We start from the raw sequence: 26,020 nt of genomic DNA, 5'->3' as shown, positions 1-26,020 counted from the left end.
CAGCTGTCACCAATCACTCATTGCACTAATCACACGCACACCTGATCCCACGCACACACTGATCACACACCTTATATAACCCTGGACTTTGTTTCCCTCGTTGCTGAGTATTGTCTGTGTTTACCGCTCCCCTAGCTGTAGCAACTCTCTGAGCCCTTGTTAGTTTTCCTAGTTTCCCCTACCTGTCTTGGATTGTGTTTTCCCGTGTTTGATTTCTAGCCCGTGTTCCCTGGATTATTCTCTCTGCCTTGCCCACTGGATACTGTTCGCCGATCGTCGACCTTTGCTTGCCCTAGGATTACTCTTTGTCTTGTCCCTGCCATACCTGTTTGCCATTGCTCGACCCTGCCTATATTTATGACCATGCCTATCAATAAAAGCTTGCACTTGGATCCGAATGTCTCACGTCTCGTCAGCCATGTTACAGTTATTCTCCTCCTGAGTGTATTATGTAAGTGAGTGTATTAAGTCACCATTCACTTCCCTTATGTTCAGTCACCATAGAAAACATGTGTGAAAGAAGAAATGTCACAAAGCTTCCTGTGTATTTTTATAAGAAGTAATTTTTCAAGTGATGTATGTTTATTGTCCTTTAATTCCTACCTGCTGCGTTATTGTTTTTCTTCTTTCAAGGTTATATTCCATATTTGTTATTTCCAACTGTGTTAACGAGTAAGAAATGATTCCTTCTATGGTTTTATCTTTGTACGCTCTCTGGGGAGACAACTTTTTATACAAAGTATAAAATGTGTAACCGACTCAATAAAGATTGAAGATTTAGGACACGACTCCGTTTGTGTGACAGTTCTTCACACATCCGTGCAGACCATTGATGACTGAGACAGACTGAGAAACAATCACTACTGAACTGACGAGGAAGAGAAATCTAATTCTTACATGAACTTTAATAGAAATAGGGTTCACAATCACTCAGCATTATTTCACTGACTGCTAATAAGCCGTGTGTCTCAGTGAGCACAGTTACAGTGACAGTACCGTGTCCTGCAGTGCTGTAGTTGAAGGTCACTGGGCCTGTGATGGTGTTTCCAGCGAGTACAGGAGCATTTACAGTTCCTCCCATCTCAGCATTCATATTAACACTGACTGCAGTGCTGCTCATCTGAGCTGGAATACAGACAGAGAGATTCATTACATTTCCTAAATGACAACTTTAACATTACTGATATTCTGTTCTTTACCTTGTTTCAGTTTTTCTTCTTCCTGTGTGTCATAATGCTGCTCAACAGATGCCATCGTCCTTCACCGACTCTCTGCTGCTTGACTGGAAGAAGAAGGTTTTTAATCGTTCTACTGTTACCAGATACTCTCCAGAAATAGACAAGCAACTCTTTGAAAATAAACAAGTAAATAAAATATAGCAGCAGTTATAAAATATGAGTTCTTAAATGTCTCTGTGTGGATGTATTATTCACTATATTTAAAGAAACAAAAAATGTTGGGTTTTGTTCACTTAGAATCATGTAAAATAATGATAAAATAATAAAATGAATAGGAGAACTTCTCACACTAAATGCCGGCTAGTTCAACATGCTGTTTTTGTGTTTCTGTTGTTTCTCTTTTCTTCAGTGAATTTGCTTGTTAACAGGTGTTTATCAGCGTCTGAATTCACTCATTAGTTTTCATTCTCTCTGTCAGGTGGAATATTTTAGTAAGCTCATGTAGGGCACTGATTCTTGAGACATGGGACAAAACATGTCCAGCAATTGTAACCAGGGCTTGACATTAACACCCGCCAAATGCGGGTGGATTTCAGCTGTGGCGGGTAACACAGTCACTCTCACTAGCCACTCTGGCAGGTTGAATTTTATATACAGTAACAGAGCTCGACATTAATGCTTGTCCGGGACAAGTGGATTTTTTGAAGGGGCAAGTGAAAGAAGAGAATTTTACTTGCCCGACCGGACAACTAATCTGATTAAAAAACTAATTAGGGAAGCACCGAAATTTCGGTGAGAATGGTTCTGATTTTATTACATTCTGTGTAAATGGTGATTGATAATGGATAATCAGCAACAACAAGGTTGCACCAGTCGAAGCTCACGCAGCCTGTCTATGAGAGAGAACCTCGTGGAGAAATCAAAACAAATGAACGCAACTGCACACAGAAGAAACATAAAAATGTAACTTAATTTTTATATTTATAACATACAGCCTAGTTAAGCAACCTGACACGACCAAGAGAGTGAAGATTTCCCTGAAAACCATGATTGCAAATTTAACATTTTATACAAGAAAAACGAGTAGTTAATATACATTTTAGTTCAATATTTGAATTTGAATTCATTGAAAGGATATATTGTCAGCGTTGACTGTTTTTGCTCCTTTTGGTTAATGATGATAGTTCCAAACAAAGATCACAGCACAACAGTCGCGCATCTCTGAGCAGCATTTTGTTAATGAATGATTTGCGTTTTTGAATTTTGAATCATTTGAGTCAATGATTCAGTGGTCCATTCATAAGGACAGGCACTTGCTTCATTCTTGGAATGAATCAGCTGTCTGAACAAATTGTTTGAAGGCATGCTTCAATGACTCATTAATTAAGATTATCACTTGCTGCCACCTACTGGAGGGTTACTTTCATAGTAGACTATCTTTGCATTTTTTCCAACATTTCATATTTGTTATAAAGAATATACATATTTTAAAACACAGAGCTCACACCATTATTTATGCTAATAATTATAATTTTGCGTGCAGTGTAAATGCATTTGTGCTATATTTCAGCTACACTGAACTGTCTGTGTAATGCATCTGAATGCCGCTCCAGTCACTTCTGTTTCTTCTGCAATGGAAAGATCGGTTTTGAAGATACTGATTTCATGTGATTGGTAACAGCCCTATATTATCTTATTATATGAAGTGAAATTATTAATAAAATGTAAGAATTTGATATGGAAGATTATGCATGCATTTAATACGGTTAAAATGCCGTTTAAATAGGTCAAAAATGACCTGGAAATCAATTTAAATTCATTTTTGTATGCAGTATTAAGTCATATAAAACGTAATTTCCCAACAACAAAATTATGGGCAGTGAAAATGCTAAGTGGCTAGTAAATTTGGAAAACCACTAGCCACAGTGGCCGGTGAGCAAAAATGTCAAGCCCTGATTGTAACTGCTATTAGGTTTATGAAAATGAAAATATTTTCAATTGTAAATATTATGAGGGATTAATAACAGAATGTATTTAACACAATTATCCCCTTCAATTAAATTTTATCATTATTATGTGAAATCTATGACACTTGTTGTCTTCTCACTGCATCTAAAACAGTGTCCACAGAGAAGGGTTCAATCATTCATATGCTAAAATGGATACAAATGTTTGTTTGTTTTTAATGATGAAAAAGCAATGTTTTATCAAAAGCAACACTTAATAATATCTCATATCAAAGCAAGGTAGTTTTTCAGTGACACATGCGTGTTTTATAAGGCTTCAAAGTTGTGTCCCCACTTTTTGTCAACACCGTCAGGCATTCATTAAAATGTAATAAAATCAGGGAATATCAGGGGCAGCTGTCACCCTAAAGCAGGGGTTTTCAAACTTTTTTGTCAGCCGAACCCCTTTGACAAGTACCCCCTGATATTTTAGGTAAATATTTCAATAATTTAATGGCACATTTGCATGTTTAACTTTAAAAACATTTATTTTTATCAGTTTTCAATTTCAGTAATATTTATATAGCTATTGTGGGAGAATAGTTCGTTTCCTACCTATTTCTATTCTGCTTTTTCGTTGTGGTTTATATTTTTGATTGCACTTATTGGTCATTATAATAACTGCCCCTTTAGCTTAAACTCATTTCCTGCACTTAAGTTCGAAGTGTTAGTTTCGATTTGAGCCATTGCCCTGCGATTGGCTGGTGGTTGTTCTAATTAAAAGCGACCACAGCTTTTTTTTTTTTTTTCACTCTAGACTGTGTATTTGTTTGAGGTCTGTGCGCTGACGCACAAGCGTCTGCGGAAGCGTTCAGCCGTCGTGTTCAGCCTCCTCATGTGAAGACCGAGGAGTGTAAAGACCTGCGACTTTTTCCTGCGCGACTTTAACCGAGCAACGACACCGAGCTACACACTTAAGTATCTTTTTTTCTTCCTCACACACTCTGCTTTCCTATCCTCTTTCCTTCTACCTCTATCATGTGTCTCCAAAACATTCCGGTTCTCTCTCAGCCACACTCTAAAATCACATGCAGACGGCAACGTAATCCTGCTAACCTACGCCCTATCTCTACATCTTCCACTACACCTCTGGCTTTCTCTGTGGGTCTCTGGAATTGTCAGTCAGCCGTCAACAAAGCTGACTTCATTTCTGCCTTTTCTTTAAAATCCACTCTCAGCGTCTTGGGCTTGACTGAGACCTGGATTCGTCCAGAAGACTCAGCAACCCCAGCTGCTCTCTCTACTAATTTCTCTTTCTCTCACACTCCACGTCAAGTTGGTCAGGGTGGGGGTACTGGCCTGCTCGTTTCAAACAATTGGAAATACTCAACCCGCTCTACCCTATGCAATTACAACTCATTTGAATGTCATGCCATTACTGTATCAGCTCCGATAAAACTCCAGATTGTGGTAATCTACCGTCCCCCTGGACAAATTCTAGCCACCTTCCTAGAGGAGCTGGACGGGTTGTTGTCCTCTTTCGTGGAGGATGGCACTCCACTCTTAGTCTTTGGTGATTTCAACATTCACCTAGACAAGCCTTATGCTACAGACTTCCACTCACTCCTAGCTTCATTTGATCTCAATCGCCTTACCACTACTAGCACGCACAAATCAGGCAACCAACTTGATTTAATTTACACACGCAATTGTACTGCAGATAACATTCTGGTACAACCGCTACATATCTCTGACCATTTCTTCATTACATTTACACTACATTTTGCCACCCATGTGCCACCAACCCCCCCTACCGGTTACTTTTAGACGAAACCTACGCTCCCTTTCTCCTTCCCATCTTTCCTCTGTAGTATCATCCTCTCTTCCCTCACCTACCCATTTCTCATCTCTGGATGTAAACGCAGCTACTGAAACTTTATGCTCTACCTTAACTTCTTGTCTAGACGACATTTGCCCTCTCTCCTCTAGGTCAGCACGGGCTGCCCCTTCTAACCCCTGGTTATCTGATGTTCTTCGTGAACATCGGACTAAACTCAGAGCGGCAGAGAGAAAATGGCGCAAATCAAACAACCCGTCGGACCTGAGTAGGTATCAGTCTCTGCTCTCATCTTTCTCTGCTGATGTCCACACTGCCAAATCCTCACATTTCCACAACAAGATCAACAGCGCTCCAGACATGCGTAATCTGTTCAGAACATTTAATTCTCTCCTCTGTCCCCCTCCACCACCTCCCACCACTTCTATTACAGCTGATGACTTTGCAACTTTTTTTACAGACAAAACTAGATCGATCAGTGATCAGTTCTCACCTCCACGCACACAGGACCCCCAACCAACCACATCCACTGCTAAAACTCTCATCTTCTCCTTCTGTCCCCTGACGGAGGCTGAAGTATCCAAACTTCTTCTCTCCAACCATCCTACAACATGTCCTCTTGACCCAATCCCCTCGCACCTTCTGCAAGCAATCTCTCCCACGCTCCTACCGGCACTCACACACATCATCAACACATCCCTCCTCACAGGTAACTTCCCCATTGCGTTCAAGCAGGCTCGGGTAACCCCACTGCTCAAAAAACCTACATTAAACACTTCTCTTATAGAAAACTATAGACCTGTCTCTCTCCTTCCATTCATAGCGAAAACACTTGAACGTGTTGTCTTCAACCAGGTCTCATTGTTTCTTTCACAGAACAACAAACTGGATGCTAAACAGTCAGGTTTCAGGAGTGGCCATTCAACTGAGACTGCGCTTCTCTTAGTCACTGAAGCCCTGCGAATTGCAAAAGCCCATTCCAAATCATCAGTCCTCATTCTGCTGGATCTATCTGCTGCGTTTGACACTGTCAATCATCAGATACTCCTCTCCACTCTCTCATCACTGGGCATCGCTGGAATTCCACTTCGCTGGTTTGAATCCTATCTCACTGGTAGGTCTTTCAGGGTGGCCTGGGGAGGGGAGGTATCCAAAGCACATACACTGGTCACTGGGGTTCCTCAGGGATCGGTTCTTGGACCCCTCCTCTTCTCCACATACACTACATCACTGGGTCCCATCATACAGGCACATGGATTCTCATACCATTGCTACGCTGATGACACACAGCTCTATCTCTCCTTTCAACCAGATGATCCAACGGTAGCTGCAAGGATCTCAGGTTGCCTGGCGGACATCTCGGCATGGATGAAAGAACATCACCTTCAGCTCAACCTGGCAAAGACTGAGCTTCTTGTCTTTCCCGCCGCTCCAACTCTACAGCATGACATCACGATCCAGTTAGGTTCATCAACAATTACCCCATCAACTTTGGTCAGAAATCTTGGTGTAATCTTTGATGACCAGCTGACCTTCAAAGACCACATTGCAAAGACTGCTCGATCTTGCAGGTTTGCACTACACAACATCAGAAAGATCAGGCCCTTTCTGACGGAGCATGCTGCACAACTTCTTGTCCAGGCCCTTGTCATTTCTAGGCTGGACTACTGCAATGCTCTTCTGGCTGGACTTCCATCAAACACAGTCAAACCTCTACAAATGATTCAGAATGCGGCGGCACGACTGGTCTTCAAGGAACCCAAAAGAGCCCATGTTACAGAGCTCTGAGCACCAGAATGACCAGCACAGGAACAGTTTCTCCCCTCAGGCAATCCTTCTCATGAGCACTTGACAATAATTGTGGAACACACACTATTTATACACTTATTTATCTAACACAAATACTTAGTCTACATTTCAATTTGCACATAATATACCTGTACATAAAAAAACTGTCTATTGTATTATACCTATACATACAATTGTCAATTTGTATATTGTTATTCCTTATTTACTTGTTCTATTTTTTATTCTTCTTTTATTATCTGTGTTTTTGTTCTGTCACTGTCATTCTGTTGCACTGTGGAAGCTTCTGTCACGAAAACAAATTCCTTGTATTTGTAAACATACCTGGCAATAAAAGCTCATTCTGATTCTGATTCTTCTATATTACTAACTCAGGATCATATTTCAGTAACTATACAAGCATGTTTTGTGGAAGCATGGATGCACGATTTGTTTCATATTTTGTTGAACTAATAGTTATTTTCACCTGTTAGGTTGTTAGCAACTGATTGCAATGACATATTGTTCTCTGTGTTTCAGGATGTGTCAAGTCTTTCCAAGGGGACAAAGAAATCGAAATTAAGAATCTAAAAAGAGTCACCAAAACAACACCAGAAGCAGAATGTATCTGTCGAATTTAAATGTTTGTGTCAAATGCCAACACCAAACTGAAAATAAATCAAAATAAACAAGGACACTGAATTGTAGAAATACTTTGAAGGAAATAAAATATGAAATTCTACATGTTTGTGATATTACTGACCAATATTAGAGAACTTTTAGATAACATTTAACACACTAAACTAACAGAATGAGTTTAATACAATGATATGACAGTGGTCTCACATGGTGAGCTCACATTATGAGTGTGCTTTGACCTCACAATGACCAGAGTATGAGTGCACAGTGAGTGTGCAGTGTGGTTACACTTTTAGCTCACTGTGTGACCCACACATTGTGACCACATCATGAGAATCATGTGAGCTCATGGTGACATCATTGTGAGATCAAATTGTTGACTGGGTAGGGAGATGACAGGGTCTGTATTACTTCCCTGCAAACATGTCCTACAGCCCACACCAAACCTAAACAGGCCCAGTGCAGGCTTGCACAGGTGAGGCCCACAGCTTTGGGCTCACCGCAGGCTCTCTGTGAGCAGCCCACACTATGGGACTGTCCACATTAATCCCATGATGGCCCAATGTGGGCCCAGAGCAACTTTTGTACCTTTGGGTCCATGCAGGTTTTGTGTAGGCAGCCCTGTAGTGCAACAAGGAGAATACTTACATTGACTGGCCATTCTTTAGCCACTCAATTGAACTGGAATGGCTCAAACCAAAAGACACCTTTTCTGTCAGGGATCTCCCCTGACAGCCCTGTCTGCCCTGTCTGTTTTGTCACTGTTTAATGTTTCCTTGTTTGTTTTGTGTTTGAGCACATGGCTCTGTCTTTGTTGTCGTCTGCCATGTGCTCCCTTCGTCCTGCCTTCCGGTTTCCCTTTGCCACGCCCCCTTGTTTAGTCCTTGTTTGTCTGAGTGTCGTCACCCGTCCCTCTCTTTCTCTTCGTGTTTGTCTGAGTGTTCCCACCTGTTCCTCGTGTTCTCTGCCCCTTTATAGTGTTCTCCCTTTCCCTCTTGTGTTGTCAGTTCATTGATCTAGCTTGCGTGTGTGCTATCGTCTTTGTGTTTGCCAGCTCATCTACCCTCAGTTATTCTGAGACTTCCCTGCCTAGTAGTTTGTTTATTTTGTCTCCTGTCTGTCTCGTCCTGCCTTGTCCTGTCCTGTCCAATCCTGTAGGCTGTGTTCCTGGTCTGCCCCCTTGATCTGCCTCGCAGCTGGACCGGTGCTGTGCCAGTAAGATCCCTAGTGTGGAGTGGCTGCGCCTCTCGATCCTGTCAGGCCTCCGCTGCTACCTCCAGCTGCGCTGCCATCACCGTTCTCTTTAGCGTGCTGCCGTCTTGGACTGTATTCCGTGTGTCGTTCTCACAGCCTGCCGGTCAACGAGTCTTTCCCTGCCTTTCGTCTGGACTGTGTGCACTCCCCTCCTCACCTTCTCTTGTCCTGTCAGTCATTGTGTCAAATAAACCCGTATACACTCGTATAGTCCTCCCTCCAGAACCCTGACATATTCAGAACCTGTTTTTTCATATAGGCCAGTGATCCTCAAATCTGGCTCACGAGATCCACTTTCCTGCAGAGTTTAGTTCTAACCTTAATCAAACACACCTGAGCATGTCTTCAGGATCATTAGAAAATCACAGGTGGGTGCATTTGATCAAAGTTGGAGCTAAACTGAGGTGTAACAGACATGAGCTTTCAGGAAAGCTTTCCTGTAGCTCAAATAGTAGAGCATGGCGCTAGCAATGCCAGGATCATGGGTTCGATTCCCAGGGAAAGCAAGAGCTGGTAAAAACTGTAACTTGAATGCAATGTAAGTCGCTTTGGATAAAAGCGTCTGCTAAATGCATAAATGTAAATGTAAATGAGCTTGTTAATAAGAATTTTGTGGGCAGTTTTCTTTCTTACCACTAGGGGTGCTAGGGTGTTAGAGGTTTCCTTAAGTAAAGACATGTGGGTAGAGGGAGTTAGCAATAACAAGCAGCAGTAGCCAGCATAGCTCACCTGCTGACCACATTAGCTGCGTCCCAATTTGTAGGCTACATCCTTCGATAATAATTAATAAAAATAAAAAGAATGACAATAACATAACTTACTCATGTTTCTTTTTTATTAGTTCAAGTTCAAGTTGAGCTTTATTGTCATTCTGCTACATGTGTGGACATATAGTGGAACAAAATGTCGTGTTCTGCAGGACCACGGTGCTACATACTAGTTAAACATGAGATAAACATACAACAATGCAAATATAGGAAAAACAATAGAGCTATACAACAGTTTAACCATCTGACTATAACCAATACTATACCTACTATACCTAGTTGACTACACATACACAAACTGAGCCTGTACAAGAACTTTACATAAATACTGTACATGAAATGGTGCTAAAGAGATATTTGTACATGAAATTGTGCAGGAAATATATATTTTGTACATTAAATTGTTCAGAAGAGAGATTTTGTGGGAAGCAGCGCATAGTGCAAAACATTTAGTAGTGCAATGCTCCAGTAAACATTACTTTGTAGTGCAATATTCAAGTAAACATATTATCTTATTGAGTCTTTGTTGCAGGGAGTGTTTATAGAAAGTGTCTAGTGTGCATATAGTGGGACGAGTGCGTTACTACAGGTGGTTTGTATAGCCCACTCACCTGTGTGTAGCACACCCAGAATTGCACTTAGGAAAAATTTGTCAATAGTTATTTATGAGTTGGGGGACTGAGGTGTTCATGGTTTCAGAGCAGGGACAGGGAGATTGGAGTTAAGAGCTCTCACAGCCTGGGGAAAGAAGCTGTTGAGCAATCTGACAGAACGAGCTTTGATACTCCGGTACCTTTTTCCTGATGGCAGGAGCTGGAAGAGGTTGTGGGAGGGGTGGGTGGGGTCCTTCACGATGCTGGAGGCCTTGCTGGAGCATCGTGCAAGGAAAATGTCCAGGATGGAGGGAAGAGGGGCACCGATGATCTTTGCGGCAGTGTTTACTGTCCGTTGTAGGGTCTTGCGGTCAGCAGCACTGCAGTTCCCATACCAGACAGTAATGCAGCTGGTCAGCACACTCTCAATGGTGCCTCTGTAAAAGGTGGTGAGGATGGGTGGAGGGAGACTTGCCCTTTTCAGCCGACGGAGAAAGTAGAGGCGCTGTTGTCCCTTCTTGTTGAGTGACGTGATGTTGGTGGTCCAGGTGAGATCCTTTGTGATGTGCACCCCCAGGAATTTAGTGCTACCGACTCTCTCCACGGTTGAGCCGTCGATGGTCAGTGGGGGGTGGTCAACAGGGTTTCTCCTGAAGTCCATCACAACCTCTTTTGTCTTACCCACATTGAGAGACAGGTTCAACCAGCTGTGCCACTTCCTCTCTGTAGTGCATTTCATCGTTGTTGCTCATCATGATTGGGGTCAGTGCTATGGGACGATAGTCATTCAGACAGGACACATGTGACTTCTTTGGTACTGGGATTATGGAGGTGGATTTGAGACACGTGGGGACGACTGCCTGGCTCAGCGAAGTGTTGAAGATGTCTGTTAGGACATCCGTCAGCTGTGCAGCACAGTCTCTCAGTACACGTCCAGGTATGTTGTCAGGGCCCGCAGCCTTTCATGGGTTAATCCTGGATAGGGTCTTCTTTACATCGGCTGGGGAAAGACAGAGTACCTGGTCGTTTGGAGATGTGGGTAGTTTCTGTGCAGGTGTGTCGTTCTGTATATCAAATCGTGAGTAGAAGTGGTTGAGTGCCTCTGGTAGGGATGTGTCATCGTCACTGGCCTGTGGCGGGGCCTTGTAGTCAGTGATGGTCTGAATGGCTTGCCACAGGGTCCGAGTGTCTTTACTGTCGCTGAAGTTGTTGTTGATTTTTTTTAGCATACTGATGTTTTGCCTTCTTGATGCCATAAGACAGACTGGCTCTTGCTGTTTTGAGGGCTGCTTTATCTCCTGATCTGAATGCTTCATCTCTGGTCTTTAGCAGCCCACGAACCTCTGCTGTCATCCATGGCTTCTGGTTGGCACGTGTGGTGATGGTCTTGGTGACTGTCACATCATCAGTGCACTTTTTGATGTAAGCAGTCACAGTTTCAGTGTACTCCTGCAGGTCTGTGTGGTTGTTGTAGGTGGCCGCCTCTTTAAACATGTTCCAGTCTGTGTCCTGGAAGCAGTCCTGCAGTGCTGAGGTGGCATTTTCTGTCCATACCGTGATCTGTTTTGAACCGGATTGGCAAGTTTGAGAAGTGGTCTGTATGCTGGGATTAGCATAACAGAGATGTGGTCCGAGTACCCGAGGTGGGGGCGGGGTTCGGCTTTGTATGCGTTTTTCTCTGTTGTATAAACAAAGTCCAGTGTGTTGTTTCCCCTTGTTGCAAAGTTCACATGTTGGTAGAACTTTGGCAAAACTGTCTTTAGGTTTGCGTGGTTGAAGTCACCAGCTATGATGAAAATGTTTGTTTGTTTGTTGTTCGCTGATGGCGCTGTACAGTTCACGAAGCGCGTCCTTAGCGTTTGCACACAGGGGAATCTAAACCGTGACAATAACGATGGCCGTGAACTCCCGCGGCAGATAGAACGGTCGACACTTCACAACCATAAACTCCACCAGTGATGAACAGTGTTTTGATACTACCGCAGCGTTGTTACACCATTCTTTGTTGATATACACACACAAGCCACCCCCGCGAGTCTTACCAGACAGTGATGAACCTCTGTCCGCTCTGTAGCAGTTTAGCCCGTGCAGCTGAATGGTGGAGTCCGGGATGTTGTCCTTTAGCCATGTTTCAGTGAAAACAAACACACAACAATCCCTTGCCTCATGTTGTGTAGATCGACTGAGCTGAATTATGTCCAGTTTATTTTCCAGAGAGCAAACGTTTGAGAGCATGAGTGTTGGAAGAGCCGGTCTTGTGGGGTTTTCCCTCAGCCTAGCTTGGTTTCAAGAATATTAGCTATCATTATAACTATTATTTTTATTTTTTTTACAAATTAAACAGAAACACTGCACAGCAGTTAAACACTGTGGAACAAATTACATTACATTATATTGTAACATTGTACATAACATTAACATTGTGTTTACAGTATGTGTTGTCCTTCAGCCTGATTTAATATGCTGAGATATGTCGTTTTTCCCACGGTGTCCGATATTAAAATCAGTGCATCACACTTTGCAAAAGGCGTGGGCGTTGTTTACATTAAATTAAATTCTTCCGTCCAGCTGTTGTTAAATTTACACTAATATTTTTCTTCGCCGGAGCACAACCACCTAACTCTTCTCCATCCATTTCTACCACTGATGCTAGATTCAACTTCCCGGCGCATCTACTACCTGCGCAGAAATCAACTGTGCAACTGGGTTGTAGGTTGCCAGGTTAAGCTCATAAATGTTTTGAAATTTGTATATTGTGTCGATTGTGTGAGGTGATGAGTAATAAAATATTGATGTGACTGATTATTCATATAGGTTTGGGCCATACAAATTACGGGAGTTTCCCGGGAGAAATAACACAACAGGAGGGGGGCAGGAGATGGGTGTGAAATACGGGAGACTCCCGGGAAAAACGGGAGTGTTGACAGGTATGCATTTGTAGGCTGATTGCGTCACAGCGGAGCGACGAAGACTGTCCCAATTCACGATGCATCCTCCGAAGGCTACATTCCAAAGCAGATTGCATCACCGAATTCGAACGCGACTTCAAATGCGCCCTCCGTTTCACGAGCAAATGAAGGATACATCAGATGGATCCTTCGCAACCTACCCTATCCCAGAATTCACAGTGCGCTGCTGACGATGGGACTTTTATTCAAACAAAATAGCGGTGATGGTTCTGTGGTGGCTGACAAATAGACTCATAACTGTAAGTATTGTGTAATTTACTCAAATAGCTAGAGAAACAAATGTTAAGTCAGGGGTCTTAAAAATGTGAAGTTACAGTTTTTCTCGATTGCTAACACACTATAACTGATTCATTTGGCCCAATTTTCCAAACCATTCATACAGTTCTCGAAACAAAGACACGTTTCTCAAAACTTTTAACACATTTCACCTGTTTCCACACACGCTCAAATTTGCTCAGTGTTTTCTGCAAAACTCTACACAATAACAGATTGTGTATTTGTGTTTTCTAAATGATAACATGGTTAAACCTTTGCAAAATTATGCTATAACTACCTCAAGAATCACAAAATGAACACAAATAGCACACATTTATCCATGTGTAAAGATTCAGTAGCAGAACTGATGACACGGCAGTCAGAATCTCAGGATGATATGAACAGGAGCTCAGGTGATTATGAGTTTTGGAAAATGAATTCTGGTCGTGGGATACAAAGAGGAATAGGAGGAGAAAAGAAAAATGAAGGGGGCGAGGTGAAAGGTCATTTGTTGCTGATGAAATATAAAGCAATAGTTGAACATGTTCTTTTGCATGGAATGAGCATAAGGAAAGCTGCCTGCAGGCTCATCTACTTACATTACAATTACAGTACATAGCAGCAGTACTTCAGATGAGAGAACTTTCACTGTTCTTTGTACTGTAAATACTGTAGCACACACCCTCAAACTCATAACTGTTGAACTGATTTGTAGCCAATTACTTGTACTTCTGACATGTATTTGTATATGCAGAACTGAGAGTCGACTGTCTAGGGGAGGCAGAGAAAGTCTTTTCTCAGAAGACTAAGAAACTTTTATAGTATAACAAATAAGGATATTACCAATACTGTAACGCAACTTGTCAGAGGATGCTGAATTTATTTATTTATTTATTGCTGTACAGAAACTGACAGTACATTCCAATGTGTGTTTACTGTATATTCAGTTCTTTGGTTTTTGTACTTTTTTCTTCTAGTGCTTTTCATCTACTGTAAGATAAATTTACAATAGTGTAATGAAAGAAAACTTTTCTTAAAGTTTATTGCTGAATTTCACTGTATCTGCACTGCTCTATTTATGCTGAATACTGTAACAGTCATTGCAGGATTCCTGTTTCCCAAAAGCAGGTTTTTGTAACAGTGTTTTGAACTGATCTCACTAGTGTTCTCTAGTCAGGAAAATAGTCTGTGTATTTGACAGCTTTGTGTGTCGTCTGAGGCCAAAGATTAGATTCTGACAAAAGAGAATATGTTTTTGACTAAAATGTTTGACTTTGTGAAATTTTGCACAAATTGGTGTGTAGTTTTGAGATTGTGTTTATAGTTGTGAGAAAATGGTGAATTGTTTCATGAATTGTGTGTTAGCAATCGAGAAAAACTGTAAATTAACAATACCACTGCACATATTAATTTGTTAGGTGGTCTGAGGCATAGATTCTTGTATTTATTTAATTTAGGGCTGAATATGATCATTCCTTTACTGGGGACAAAAACTCTGCCAGGGAGGTAAGCTTTTGCCCAATTGCAATATCTCTACTAGGACCTCTTGTGTACACAACAATTAGCCCTCACCCTATATAAAGCCCACAGCAATGAGACAAGAAGCAGATAAGGCTACTTAATATGTAGATAAGTCTTTCACTTGTATTTTTATTTTATTTTAAATTATTATTTTTTTTCTTTATAGTGCTGTCATGCAAGATATGTCCACAAATGTTTTAGGCAAACTTGATGATCCAGATATATGATTTCTGGAGTATTTTGTATACATGTGCTGTGTCATATTTTCTAACCTTAAGATTGCAGCCCTGTCTTAATAATTTTCATAAGTCTTTCTTTTTTTCTCTTCTTTTAGGACAGTTCTGGAGAAAATGGGGCTGCTGGGAAACTTAAAGGGGACCTATTATGCAAAAATCACTTTTATAAGGTGTGTGAAAACAACCAGCCTATAATGTTGAAAATCCACCCACTAATTTTTTTATAAAACCAATAAATCATGAACAGTCTCTCCAAATGAGCTATTTCAGATTCTCCCTCTGTTCACGTCACCGAGGGGAAAAACTCCCGCCCATTTGTGACGCTCTCTGCCCTATTAGCATAAACACAGCCCTGAGTGAGAAGCTGCGGTCCGCCATTACTGGAGATATATCAACCTGGTCTCACAGAATTCCGTGTAATGACCACGGACCTTAAACTCTGAATCTGTGGTGGCATCACGGAATCGCCGAAAATTCCCTGAAGGGCTCACAGAAGTGATACCAATGTAAGTGTCAACAACACGTTCTCACTCCCAACACGTCACATACTGAAGCTTGCCCCTAAACCTACCATTTGTCAATAAAACAGAAGATATAACAGACAGACACAACTACCATCATAATTTATTCAAAAAGTATTAATATTCCAAGTCTTCCAAGGCAAAACGATTGATTTGTGAGAGGAATAGACACGATCGCCGTCTCCGTCCGCTATGTGCTGCAGTCTCTGTGCGTAAATTTAAAAAATGACGCCAGAAGAAGCCTTACGTCAGCTTTGGTTGTGAAATGCCATTGGCTCTTGCGTGTCTCATGACCGATTGCACCATGCTACTGGATGGGAGTATCTTTTTGAATGAGATGTGAGTACGTTAACGGAGCGGGATCATTTTCAGCTATTAAAACCTTGTGTTTTACTCTCTTCTTCGCATAAAGATTTCGTATGGCTTCAGAAGACTTGGAATGCAACACAACCTGTTTGTAATGCTTTTATACTGCTTGTTTATGGTCAATTTTTGCAATAAATAACTGTGATTGCACTTATATTTGCCTGTGTGTGTTTTATATTGTTCAGAAGTGGGTAGGTTTAGGGTAGGGGTAGGTTAGGTGCTCCAGTGAAAGTATAAATTTATATACAAATATAACTGCATCGGAGTTACTCTTTTTACATGGTCTACACACGTCAATTGAGGCAGCGCTGGTGTTGAACCAGTGGATCCGTGCGTGGACCACGGCTGATGCCTGTCACTGACTTGCATTGGTATCACTTCTGTGAGCCCATCACGGAATTTTCGGCGATTCCATGATGCCACCACAGATTCAGAGTTAAGGGTCCGTGGTCATTACACAGAATTCTGTGAGACCAGGTTGAGATATATAGACTGTCAGTGCCAAAGAGGCTTTACAAGCATTGTGTTTTGGGATGCACTAATGAACATAGGAGTCGCCATAATCTCCCCTCATCTGAGCCGAGGACACTGTGGTTAAATTAAATTTTCACATGTATAGTTTATCTGTCTCTGTCAACAGCGAGGGATTCACATGTGATAAATGCAGGGAAATAGTTAGGCTGACAGAGAAGGTTTTAGAACTAGAGACACGCATCCAAACTTTAGTTGAGGACAGTAAGAATGTGAGGGCTGTAGATACTGCTTTGGATGCGACTAGTTCAGGGAGTCCTGTACATTGTTCGGTTTCGGTTGAGCCCGTGCAGCAGGGCAGCTGGGTGACTGTGAGGCGGCCTAGTCGCGGGTCAAAACACCGCTCTTCCGTTCCGATCAGAACATCAAACAGGTTCTCCCCACTCGGTGATGCACCCGCTGAGAAACCTGATGAAAGTGCTCTAGTTATTGGCGATTCTATTGTACGGAACGTGAAAATAGAGACACCAGCCACCATAGTCCATTGTTTACCAGGAGCCAGAGCGCCTGACATCTTGGCAAATTTAAAAGTGCTGACTAATGCTAAACGTAAATTCAGTAAAATTGTTATCCACGTCAGTGCTAATGATGTTCGACTTCGCCAGTCGGAGATCACTAAAAATAATGTTAAAGAGGTGTGTGAACTTGCAAGTACGATGTCAGACACTGTAATATGCTCTGGTCCGCTCCCTGCTTACCGTGGTGATGAGATTCATAGCAGACTGTCGTCACTCAATGGCTGGATGTCTAAGTGGTGCCCGCAAAATAACATAGGCTTTATAGACAATTGGAAGAATTTTTAGGCAGACCTGACCTGTTGAAAAGAGATGGTGTTCATCCCTCCTGGGGTGGTGCCGCCTTCTCTAGAAATATGGCACATAGTCTTAGAGTTTGTACTTGACTAACTGGAGCCCAGGTCAGGAAGCAGACAGACTGGCTAAACCGATCGTCTGCTAGCCGCCTCACGTCACCAAAGTCAGTTAACTCTCAGCACATAGAAACTTTTTCACCTAGATATCACTCTATAGAGACTGTGTCTGTTCCCCGAACTAGAAAATACAGAAAACATCCAAACCAAAGTAATAGTAACAATTTAATTGATGTTCAACAAATAAAAAAACGATATAATACAGATAAACACATGATAAAGCTTGGCTTACTGAATATTAGATCCCTTTCTTCAAAAGCACTTTTTGTAAATTATATTTTCACTGACCATAAACTAGATGTGCTTTGTTTGACAGAAACTTGGCTAAAACCAGATGATTACATTACTTTAACCTCTTAACTGTCACCCCCCATTTTTGAACATATACATGAAAGTGCACTATCCGAACTTAAACTCTTATAATTCATGAATGCTTTGGAATACAGACATAAGGTTGGACTCTTTTTTAAGAAGACAATCAGCATATTACTACAAAAGTGGAATTATTTTAAAATATGAAAGTATCAAAAAGTTATAGAAGTTTAAATTTACTGTAAAGAAAATACAAAATATAATTTTTTATATATTTTATATAAAATAAATATTTTACATAACAGGTTTTACTCTAAAATTGGCATAAAATTAAAGCCTTATGTCTCAATAAGTTATGTTCCAAATTTGAAGTTGATATGAGAAAAATTGAGGTTACTGTGAGATTTTATTTAGGGCGTCATACCACAAACAGCCACCGGGTGCCATTCAACTTCATTGAATTTTTTTTAATGCATTTTTCTGTCACAAATGTCTAAATTTCTCTGTCAATATTACTCCGATCACAAAAAGACCACCAAATGTGGAATCCTGAGAGTCAGACCTTTCCGGCAATATTTTGTCAAGATTATAAAAAGTTTTGATTCTAAAAGACCGTAATACATTGTGTAATATGACACTTGACACCACCCACTAGGGGGGAGGAGACCGCCAAACGATTTTAAAGTACAATTTCCATGGTAAAGCAATGTCCGATTTCAAAATGGTTTTCACAGGATGAATTTTGAGGTTTTAAGCTTTCAAATGATATATAACTTATGATGATTACTCAAATATTTGATAGGGAAAAAAGACAATGAAAAAAAGAGCGCCAAGCGTCCCACAGGTGGGACGGTGACAGTTCGAGTCTACACCCCAAGATTACAAGATTACCCCTACTCATTGTATCACTTCTACCACAAAAGACTGCTTTATAAATAATCTTCCTGACTTATCTCAGTTCCTCAGCATATCCAATAGCTCAGAACAACTTGATGATGTAACAGGAACTATGGACTCTCTTTTCTAGCACTTTAGATGCGGTTGCTCCTTTACGCTTAAGGAAGATTAAGGATAAGAGTCCAACACCGTGGTATAATGAGCACACTCGCGCCCTAAAGAGAGCAGCCCGGAAAATGGAGCGCAGCTGGAGGAAAACTAAATTAGAGGTATTTCGCTTAGCTTGGCGGAAAGTACCCTATCCTACAGAAAAGCATTAAAACTGCTAGATCTGATTACTTTTCGTCTCTTCTAGAAGAAAACAAACATAACCCCGGTATTTATTCAATACAGTAACTAAATTAACGAAAAATCAAGCATCAACAGGTGTTGGCATTTCCCAAGAGCATAGCAGTAATGACTTTATGAACTACTTCACTTCCAAGATCGATACTATCAGAGATAAAATTGTATCCTTGCAGCCGTCAGCTACAGTATCGCATCAGATAGCGCACTATAGACCCCTGAGGAACAATTCCACTCATTCTCTACTGTAGGAGAGGAAGAATTGTATAAACTTGTTAAATCATCTAAACCAACAACATGTATGTTAGACCCGATTCCATCTAAACTACTAAAAGAGCTGCTTCCAGAAGTCATAGATCCTCTTTTGGCTATTATTAATTCATCATTGTCATTAGGATATGTCCCCAAAACCTTCAAATTGTCTGTTATTAAGCCTCTCATTAAAAACCACAACTTGACCCCAAAGATCTAGTTAATTACAGACCGATCTCAAATCTCCTTTTCTGTCAAAGATACTAGAAAGGTAGTATCCTCACAATTATATTCCTTCCTAGAGAAAATGATATCTGTGAGGAATTCCAGTCAGGATTTAGATCGTATCATAGTACTGAGACTGCTCTCATTAGAGTTACAAATGACCTGCTTCTATCATCTGATCGTGGTTGTATCTCTTTATTAGTTCTACTGGATCTTAGCGCTGCGTTCGACACTATCGACCACAACATTCTTTTGAATAGACTACAAAACTTTGTTGGCATTAGTGGAAGTGCCTTAGCATGGTTCAAATCGTACTTATCTGACCGCCATCAGTTCGTAGCAGTGAATGAAGTATCATATCGATCACAAGTACCTCACGGCTCAGTACTAGGGCCGTTACTTTTCATGCTTTACATGTTACCCTTGGGAGATATTATCAGGAGACATGGTGTTAGCTTTCACTGTTATGCTGATGATACTCATGTTTCTAGCATCTGTAAAACTGTGTTTTTTCATCTCAAAAGCATATCTAAATTGCGACCTATGCTCTCAACGTCAAATGCAGAAATGTTAATTCATGCGTTTATGACCTCAAGGTTAGACTATTGTAATGCTTTATTGGGTGGTTGTTCTGCACGCTTGATCAACAAACTACAGTTGGTCCAAAATGCAGCAGCTAGAGTCCTTACTAGAACCAGGAAATATGACCATATTAGCCCGGTTCTGTCAACACTGCACTGGCTCCCTATCAAACATCGGATAGATTTTAAAATCTTGTTAATTACTTATAAAGCCCTGAATGGTTTAGCTCCTCAGTACTTGAGCGAGCTCTTATCGCATTATAGTCCTCCACGTCCGCTGCGTTCTCAAAACTCTGGCCGTTTGATAATACCTAGAATATCAAAATCGACTGCGGGCGGCAGATCCTTTTCCTATTTAGCACCCAAACTCTGGAACAGTCTACCTAACACTGTTCGGGAGGCAGACACACTCTGTCAGTTTAAATCTAGATTAAAGACCCATCTCTTTATCCTGGCTTACACATAACACATTAATACGCTTCTATTATTCAAATCCGTTAAAGGATTGTTAGGCTGCATTAATTAGATCAACCGGAACCGGGAACACTCCCCATAACACACGATGTACTCGTTACATCGTAAGAAGAATGGCATCTACGCTAATATTTGTCTGTTTCTTTGCTAGTCTGTTTCTCAGTCTGTATTCGATCAGATGGTGGATCAGCACCAAGAGATGATGTCTACAGCCCTGACCGTCAGCGGAGACCAGGACACCCAGATGACCCCCCAGAGATATATCCCCAGTGAAGACCTCGATTAAAATACAATAAAACTAAAAATATAACAAAATAACTAAAAATATAATAAAATACCTAACTACATAATACTGTTATTGTTAGAAATTGCAACAAAATTAAAATAGAAATATAAACTTTTGAACTGCGGGTTTCGTCTGGTCAGAGGAGAACTGGCCCCCAGACTGAGCCTGGTTTCTCCCAAGGTTTTTTTCTCCATTCTGTCTCGGAGGGAGTTTTGGTTCCTTGCCGCTGTCGCCTCTGGCTTGCTCAGTTGGGGACACTTAATTTCTAGCGATTATCGCCGATTTGATTGCACAGATACTATTTAAACTAAACTGAGCTAGACAATGACATCTCTGAATTCAATAATGAAATGCCTTTAACTGAAAATTGAGTGTTTAATCTTATCATTATACATTACTGACACTCTATCCTCCAATTTGATACTGTTAAGTGCTTTGACACAATCTGTATTGTTAAAAGCGCTATATAAATAAAGGTGACTTGACTTGACTTGACAAACATTGCATCATAACATCACACAGCATCACTAATCACACACACCATTTAAACCCTGGACTTTGTTTCCCTCATGGCCGAGTATTGTTTGTGTTTACCGCTCCCCTAGCTGTAGCAACTCTCAGAGCCCCTGTTAGTTTCCCTAGTTTTCCCCTGCCTGTCTTGGATTGTGTTTTCCCGTGTTTGGATTCTAGCCCGTGTTCCCTGGATTATCTCTCTGCCTTGCCCACTGGATACTGTTCGCCGATCGTCGACCTTTGCTTGCCCTAGGATTACTCTTTGTCTTGTCCCTGCTTTTACATTACACGTTACATTTTACGTTACAGCTATAGTGCAGTGTCCTGGTTGGGAAATGTGTCATTTCAGGCCCAGTTTAAAGAAGTTTTTTTTTGTTGTTTTTTTTCGTTTTTAAAAGTGTACATTGCTGATGTATTTTTGCAGAGATGGTACATGTATGTATGGCCTATGTTTAGACTGATGCTAAGAGTTTAAGACAGTGTGTTGTATTTGTATGCATTTTAGAAGCACTCTTTATTGGTGAGGTCACCACATCACGGTCCAGTTTGAATATGGATTTAAAGTTATTTTCGACGTGAGACCATAGTCTGGACTGTTATTAATCGTTTCTGGTATTTGTATTTGCCAGCACTAAAACTAACCACTAGGTGTCAGTATTGTCACAGTCTTACCAGGAGAGTGTGTAGATCCCGAATCAGAAGAGGATCTGTGCTGCTGCTTTTCCTCTTCCTCCTGAAACTAGAATAAAAATCAGTTTGTTACAAAACCGTTTCTTTACTGGATCAAGAAACATTACACATACACTTAATAATAAATAAGGTATCTTTACTTGTTTGTGTGCCCTGCTTGTTTTAATCCAAACTTTGTCTAAAGTAAGTGTGTGTGTAGTTGTAAAGGAATCGTTCTCTGAAGTGCGACAGGAGACAGAAGATTGTTCATCTGTTCTGTTCAATGTGGCACTTTATATTATCCAGCATTGTACAGTGATTAGGATAACAGAGGTGATAAAATGTGGTGTAGTCTGAAAATAGCAAATAAGATATCACAATCCGTCTGTATACAGTAAACATAAACATTCGCCTCAGTATACATCTCTAATATTAAATATAACGCGATAATGTCGCTAAACATGCATGCAAATAACAGACACAACAGCGGTTCCTGATGTTACGATCAACACTGAAGCTCCGCCTAAACCGCGCTGAAAGCTTCGCGTAATGAACCTTTCTCTGATACAGCTGTGAAAGCTTCGCTGCTTCAGGACGCTTCACTAGCAGCGGAAACATCACAATATGACAGATAAACACAGATCTATCAACTTACATTCATGCGCCACTCTTAGAAATCAAACTGAAAGCGGGTGACATCAGCGCTCTGCACACCACACTCACAACAGTTCCGCCGGTCTCTTTGATGCTTTGATACTTTGCAGATCTTATTCTTGCACAAACAGCTAAACTGACAAATTTGAAATGAGCTCATTTTGTGCATAAAAGTGTAACATTTCTCAGTTTAAGCATTTGTTATGTTATCTATGTTCTATTATGAATTAAATATTGGCTCATGTGATTTGAAATTCTTTTAGTTTTCATTTTATTCAAATTTAAAAAACGTTCCAACATTTCCGGAATTCGGGTTGTAATAAAAAATCTGAATGATTAGTAATTGTCTCTAATTGGCCTGTTTAGCTAAGCCCCGAAAACACCTCTTATTTAGTGGTACAGTATTGCATGATTTGTATATTATATTTAATAGTTTACATTTTGCATAAACGTTTGCAATTAGTTTTTTAAAAGGCAACATTACATTCTTTATGCCGCTTACATTTCATATCAGGAGCACTTTACCTGTGCTCCTACTTTAAAAAAATAAATAAATAAATTAGGAACACCTTCTGATGAATGACAGAAACTAACCTTCCTATTATAAGGTGATATTTGACTCAAAAGGTTTTATTTTTTATTTTTTTATTATTATTATTTTTTAACCTTTGTAATGCCTCTAACTTTATTAAATGTATATATTTATTAAATATATATGTTTATTAAAAATTAGATTTATAAACTTTTATCAAAAAAATTAATTAAACAATAAATTCAATTAAAATAATAAGATACAATGAGGAAGAATAAGTTAATTATACTAGTCAAATAAAATCAGCATCAACAATTCATCTTTGCACGGCACAGAGGAGCACAGATGTGGCATTACAGACTTTTTGACAAGACGCAGAGGTGGCATTAATGCATTTCATAATAACAATGTTATGAAATTAATGTTTTAAATATAAAGTTTTGATTATAGAAATATTAAACAATTTAAATGACTCAATTTATACTTTAAAATGAAACTGAAACCGCCAGTAGGTGTCACTGTCTTTGTGACTGAATCATTCATTCAATCGATTTGTTCAGATGGCTGATTCATTTAGGTAGGAAGCAAGTGATTCCCTTTATGACTCACTAGATTTGTTCAAAAACACAGATTCCTTCATAAACGAAACATCGCTGTGTTTGCTTGGAGATGTGCAGCGGCTCAACTGCGATTTGTTTCGAATCATTATAGTTGAGGAAATAGAGCACAATTAGACAACAGTGTTCCTAAAATGTAAGTCACTTAATATTAACTTGTGTATAAAATAAAAAAAAAATTATAAAAATTCAATTTCACATTTGCAAACTCCCTTTACAATCATTAAAATTCTGTCACTCATCTTGATCTCACAAACGTCCTTTTTAATTAATGAAGCTCTCTACACTGCACACTGAATCTATTAATTTGTTATAATGAATGACAAAAACTGCAGTCATCTTTCACGATCTGTGCCTTAAGAGCAGCACGCGCACCAATAGAGAGGCATTTCTATTGGCTGCAGTCTGCAGGTATTACGTCAGGATCCTGCCCTCACTGTTTTGTCTTTGTTCCATGTTTCCTTGTTTGTTTTGTGTTTGAGCACATGGCTCTGTCTTTGTTGTCGTCTGCCATGTGCTCCTTCCGTCCCGTCTCCCTGTCTGTCAGCGCCCTCTTGTTTAGTCCTCGTTTGTCGTCACCTGTCCCTCTCCTTCTCTCCTTGTTTGTCTGAATGTTCTCACCTGTTCCTCATGTTCTCCGCTCCTTTATATTGTGCTCCCTTTCTCTCTTGTGTTGTCAGTTCGTTATTTCTAACCTGTTGTGCTTACATGTCCGTTTGCTAGCTCGTCTACCCTTTTTGTCATACTGAATATTCTCTGCTTAGTTGTTAGAATTTTGTCTTTTGTCAGTCTAGTCTAGTCTTGTCCCGTCCTGTCCAGTCCTGCCGGCTGAGCTCCTGGTCTGCCCCCTCTATCTGCCACACAGCTCGTCCTGTGCTGTGCCTGTGAGATCGCTGGTGTGGAGCGGCTGCGCCGCAGGTCCTCCGGTCATCACCTGCACAGTCCCTTCACCTCTCTGGCCACCCATTTCCAGCCATGTGTATAAATATATAAAAAGCCACTAGAGTTTCAACCCCAAGGCATTATTAAAGAAAATGACAAAACTCTGAAAGACACTCATGATGAATCTCTAAAAATACACTTTGACCTTCAAAATAAACTCCAATGCTACTCAACCCTAAACAGAACTACTCAATTTGCCAATTATTTATTGATTAAACCATTCAAAGAAAGACAAATCCTCTCCAAATACAGATGAAGTCACCATGATTTAGAAACAGAGAGAAGACACAGACAAACATGGACAGAGCGAGAGCAGAGGATCTGTAGACACTGTGATCTGCAGCAGATAGAGAACGAGAAACACTTTCTGCTGATGTGTCCTAAATATCACAATGAGAGGGAAACATTTCTCCCCAGATTTGAAGCATGGATCCCATCATTTACTGAACTTAGAGATACTGAGAACATGCCCTTCTTACTCGGAGAAGATGATAACACAGCTGCACTCACTGCTAAATATGTGTTAACCATTCACAGTGTTAGATGTTAAACATGATTAACTTGAAACTGACTTTATCTTTTCATTTATTTAGATGGATTTTATTTATTATTATTTATGTTGTTGTATATATGTTACAGTTTTTTACAGTCGCTAGGACACATCTCTCAATACTAAAGTCACTTTTTCAAAACTCTTCACACACTTCTCCTAACCAACTTTCAGCTTGGCACAGCAGTTCATTCCACATTCAAAACACTTCATACATGTCTCAGACCAGCTCATTCTTTCATAACACTAGCATAACAAACACACTTGTCATCTATAAAAGTAAGACCTAAAAAACACTAACAACAGGTGACATTAAACAATGTATTCTTCTGTAAAAGAAGGGCAGCTACTTAAGACTACTGTTTACAGCTAAATATATGTTACAGGAATGAATTAGACATGATGCTATATGTTTCAATATATATATTTTTTTACTTTTCAAAGTTATTCCAAAATGCAAGAATTTGTATATACATTTGAATATATTGAATTGTAGGAATCCTAATCAACTCTACGTACTGCATTTGGCCACAGATTCTCATCCACATCACATCGTATGTCATCTAGGACAATACACCTAGGAAAGAATCTTTTGGCATGCCTGATCCATCCCTGGCAATCTTCTGCTGATACACTATATTGCCAGAAGTATTGGCACCCCCTTCTAATGAACAGGTTTGACTACTTTAGTAATTTCCAGGAGTACAAATCTTAATGTTTAAGCATATAATGATATTCTAGGGAATTGTGTGCTTCTAATTTTAAAGCAACAGTTTGGACAGGACCCTTTTCTATTCTAACATGTCAATGCCTCTGTGTATAAGACAAGGCTCAGAAAGAAATAA

At 40.3% G+C, this 26,020-nt stretch overlaps 1 protein-coding gene across 1 annotated transcript in view; it reads right to left on the bottom strand.

Moving 5' to 3' along the window:
- The window catches only part of LOC131526383 (NACHT, LRR and PYD domains-containing protein 3-like), an 88,944-nt gene extending 66,312 nt beyond the window's left edge, over positions 1-22,632 (bottom strand). Inside the window, exons 1-4 of the mRNA XM_058754668.1 lie at positions 22,536-22,632; positions 21,884-21,950; positions 1,200-1,282; positions 997-1,125 (exon numbers count right to left, since the gene is read on the bottom strand). Of these exons, the coding sequence (XP_058610651.1) occupies positions 997-1,125; positions 1,200-1,254 (184 nt within the window). The 5' untranslated portion in view covers positions 1,255-1,282; positions 21,884-21,950; positions 22,536-22,632. The remainder of the gene's footprint in view (positions 1-996; positions 1,126-1,199; positions 1,283-21,883; positions 21,951-22,535) is intronic.
- Between the last annotated feature and the right edge of the window lie 3,388 nt (positions 22,633-26,020).

This window comes from Onychostoma macrolepis, chromosome 19 (assembly GCF_012432095.1).
Source record: "Onychostoma macrolepis isolate SWU-2019 chromosome 19, ASM1243209v1, whole genome shotgun sequence".
In the NCBI taxonomy this organism is placed as follows: domain Eukaryota; kingdom Metazoa; phylum Chordata; class Actinopteri; order Cypriniformes; family Cyprinidae; genus Onychostoma; species Onychostoma macrolepis.
The sequence above is the reverse complement of the archived record's forward strand: the minus strand, read 5'-3'. Positions and strand labels throughout refer to the sequence as shown.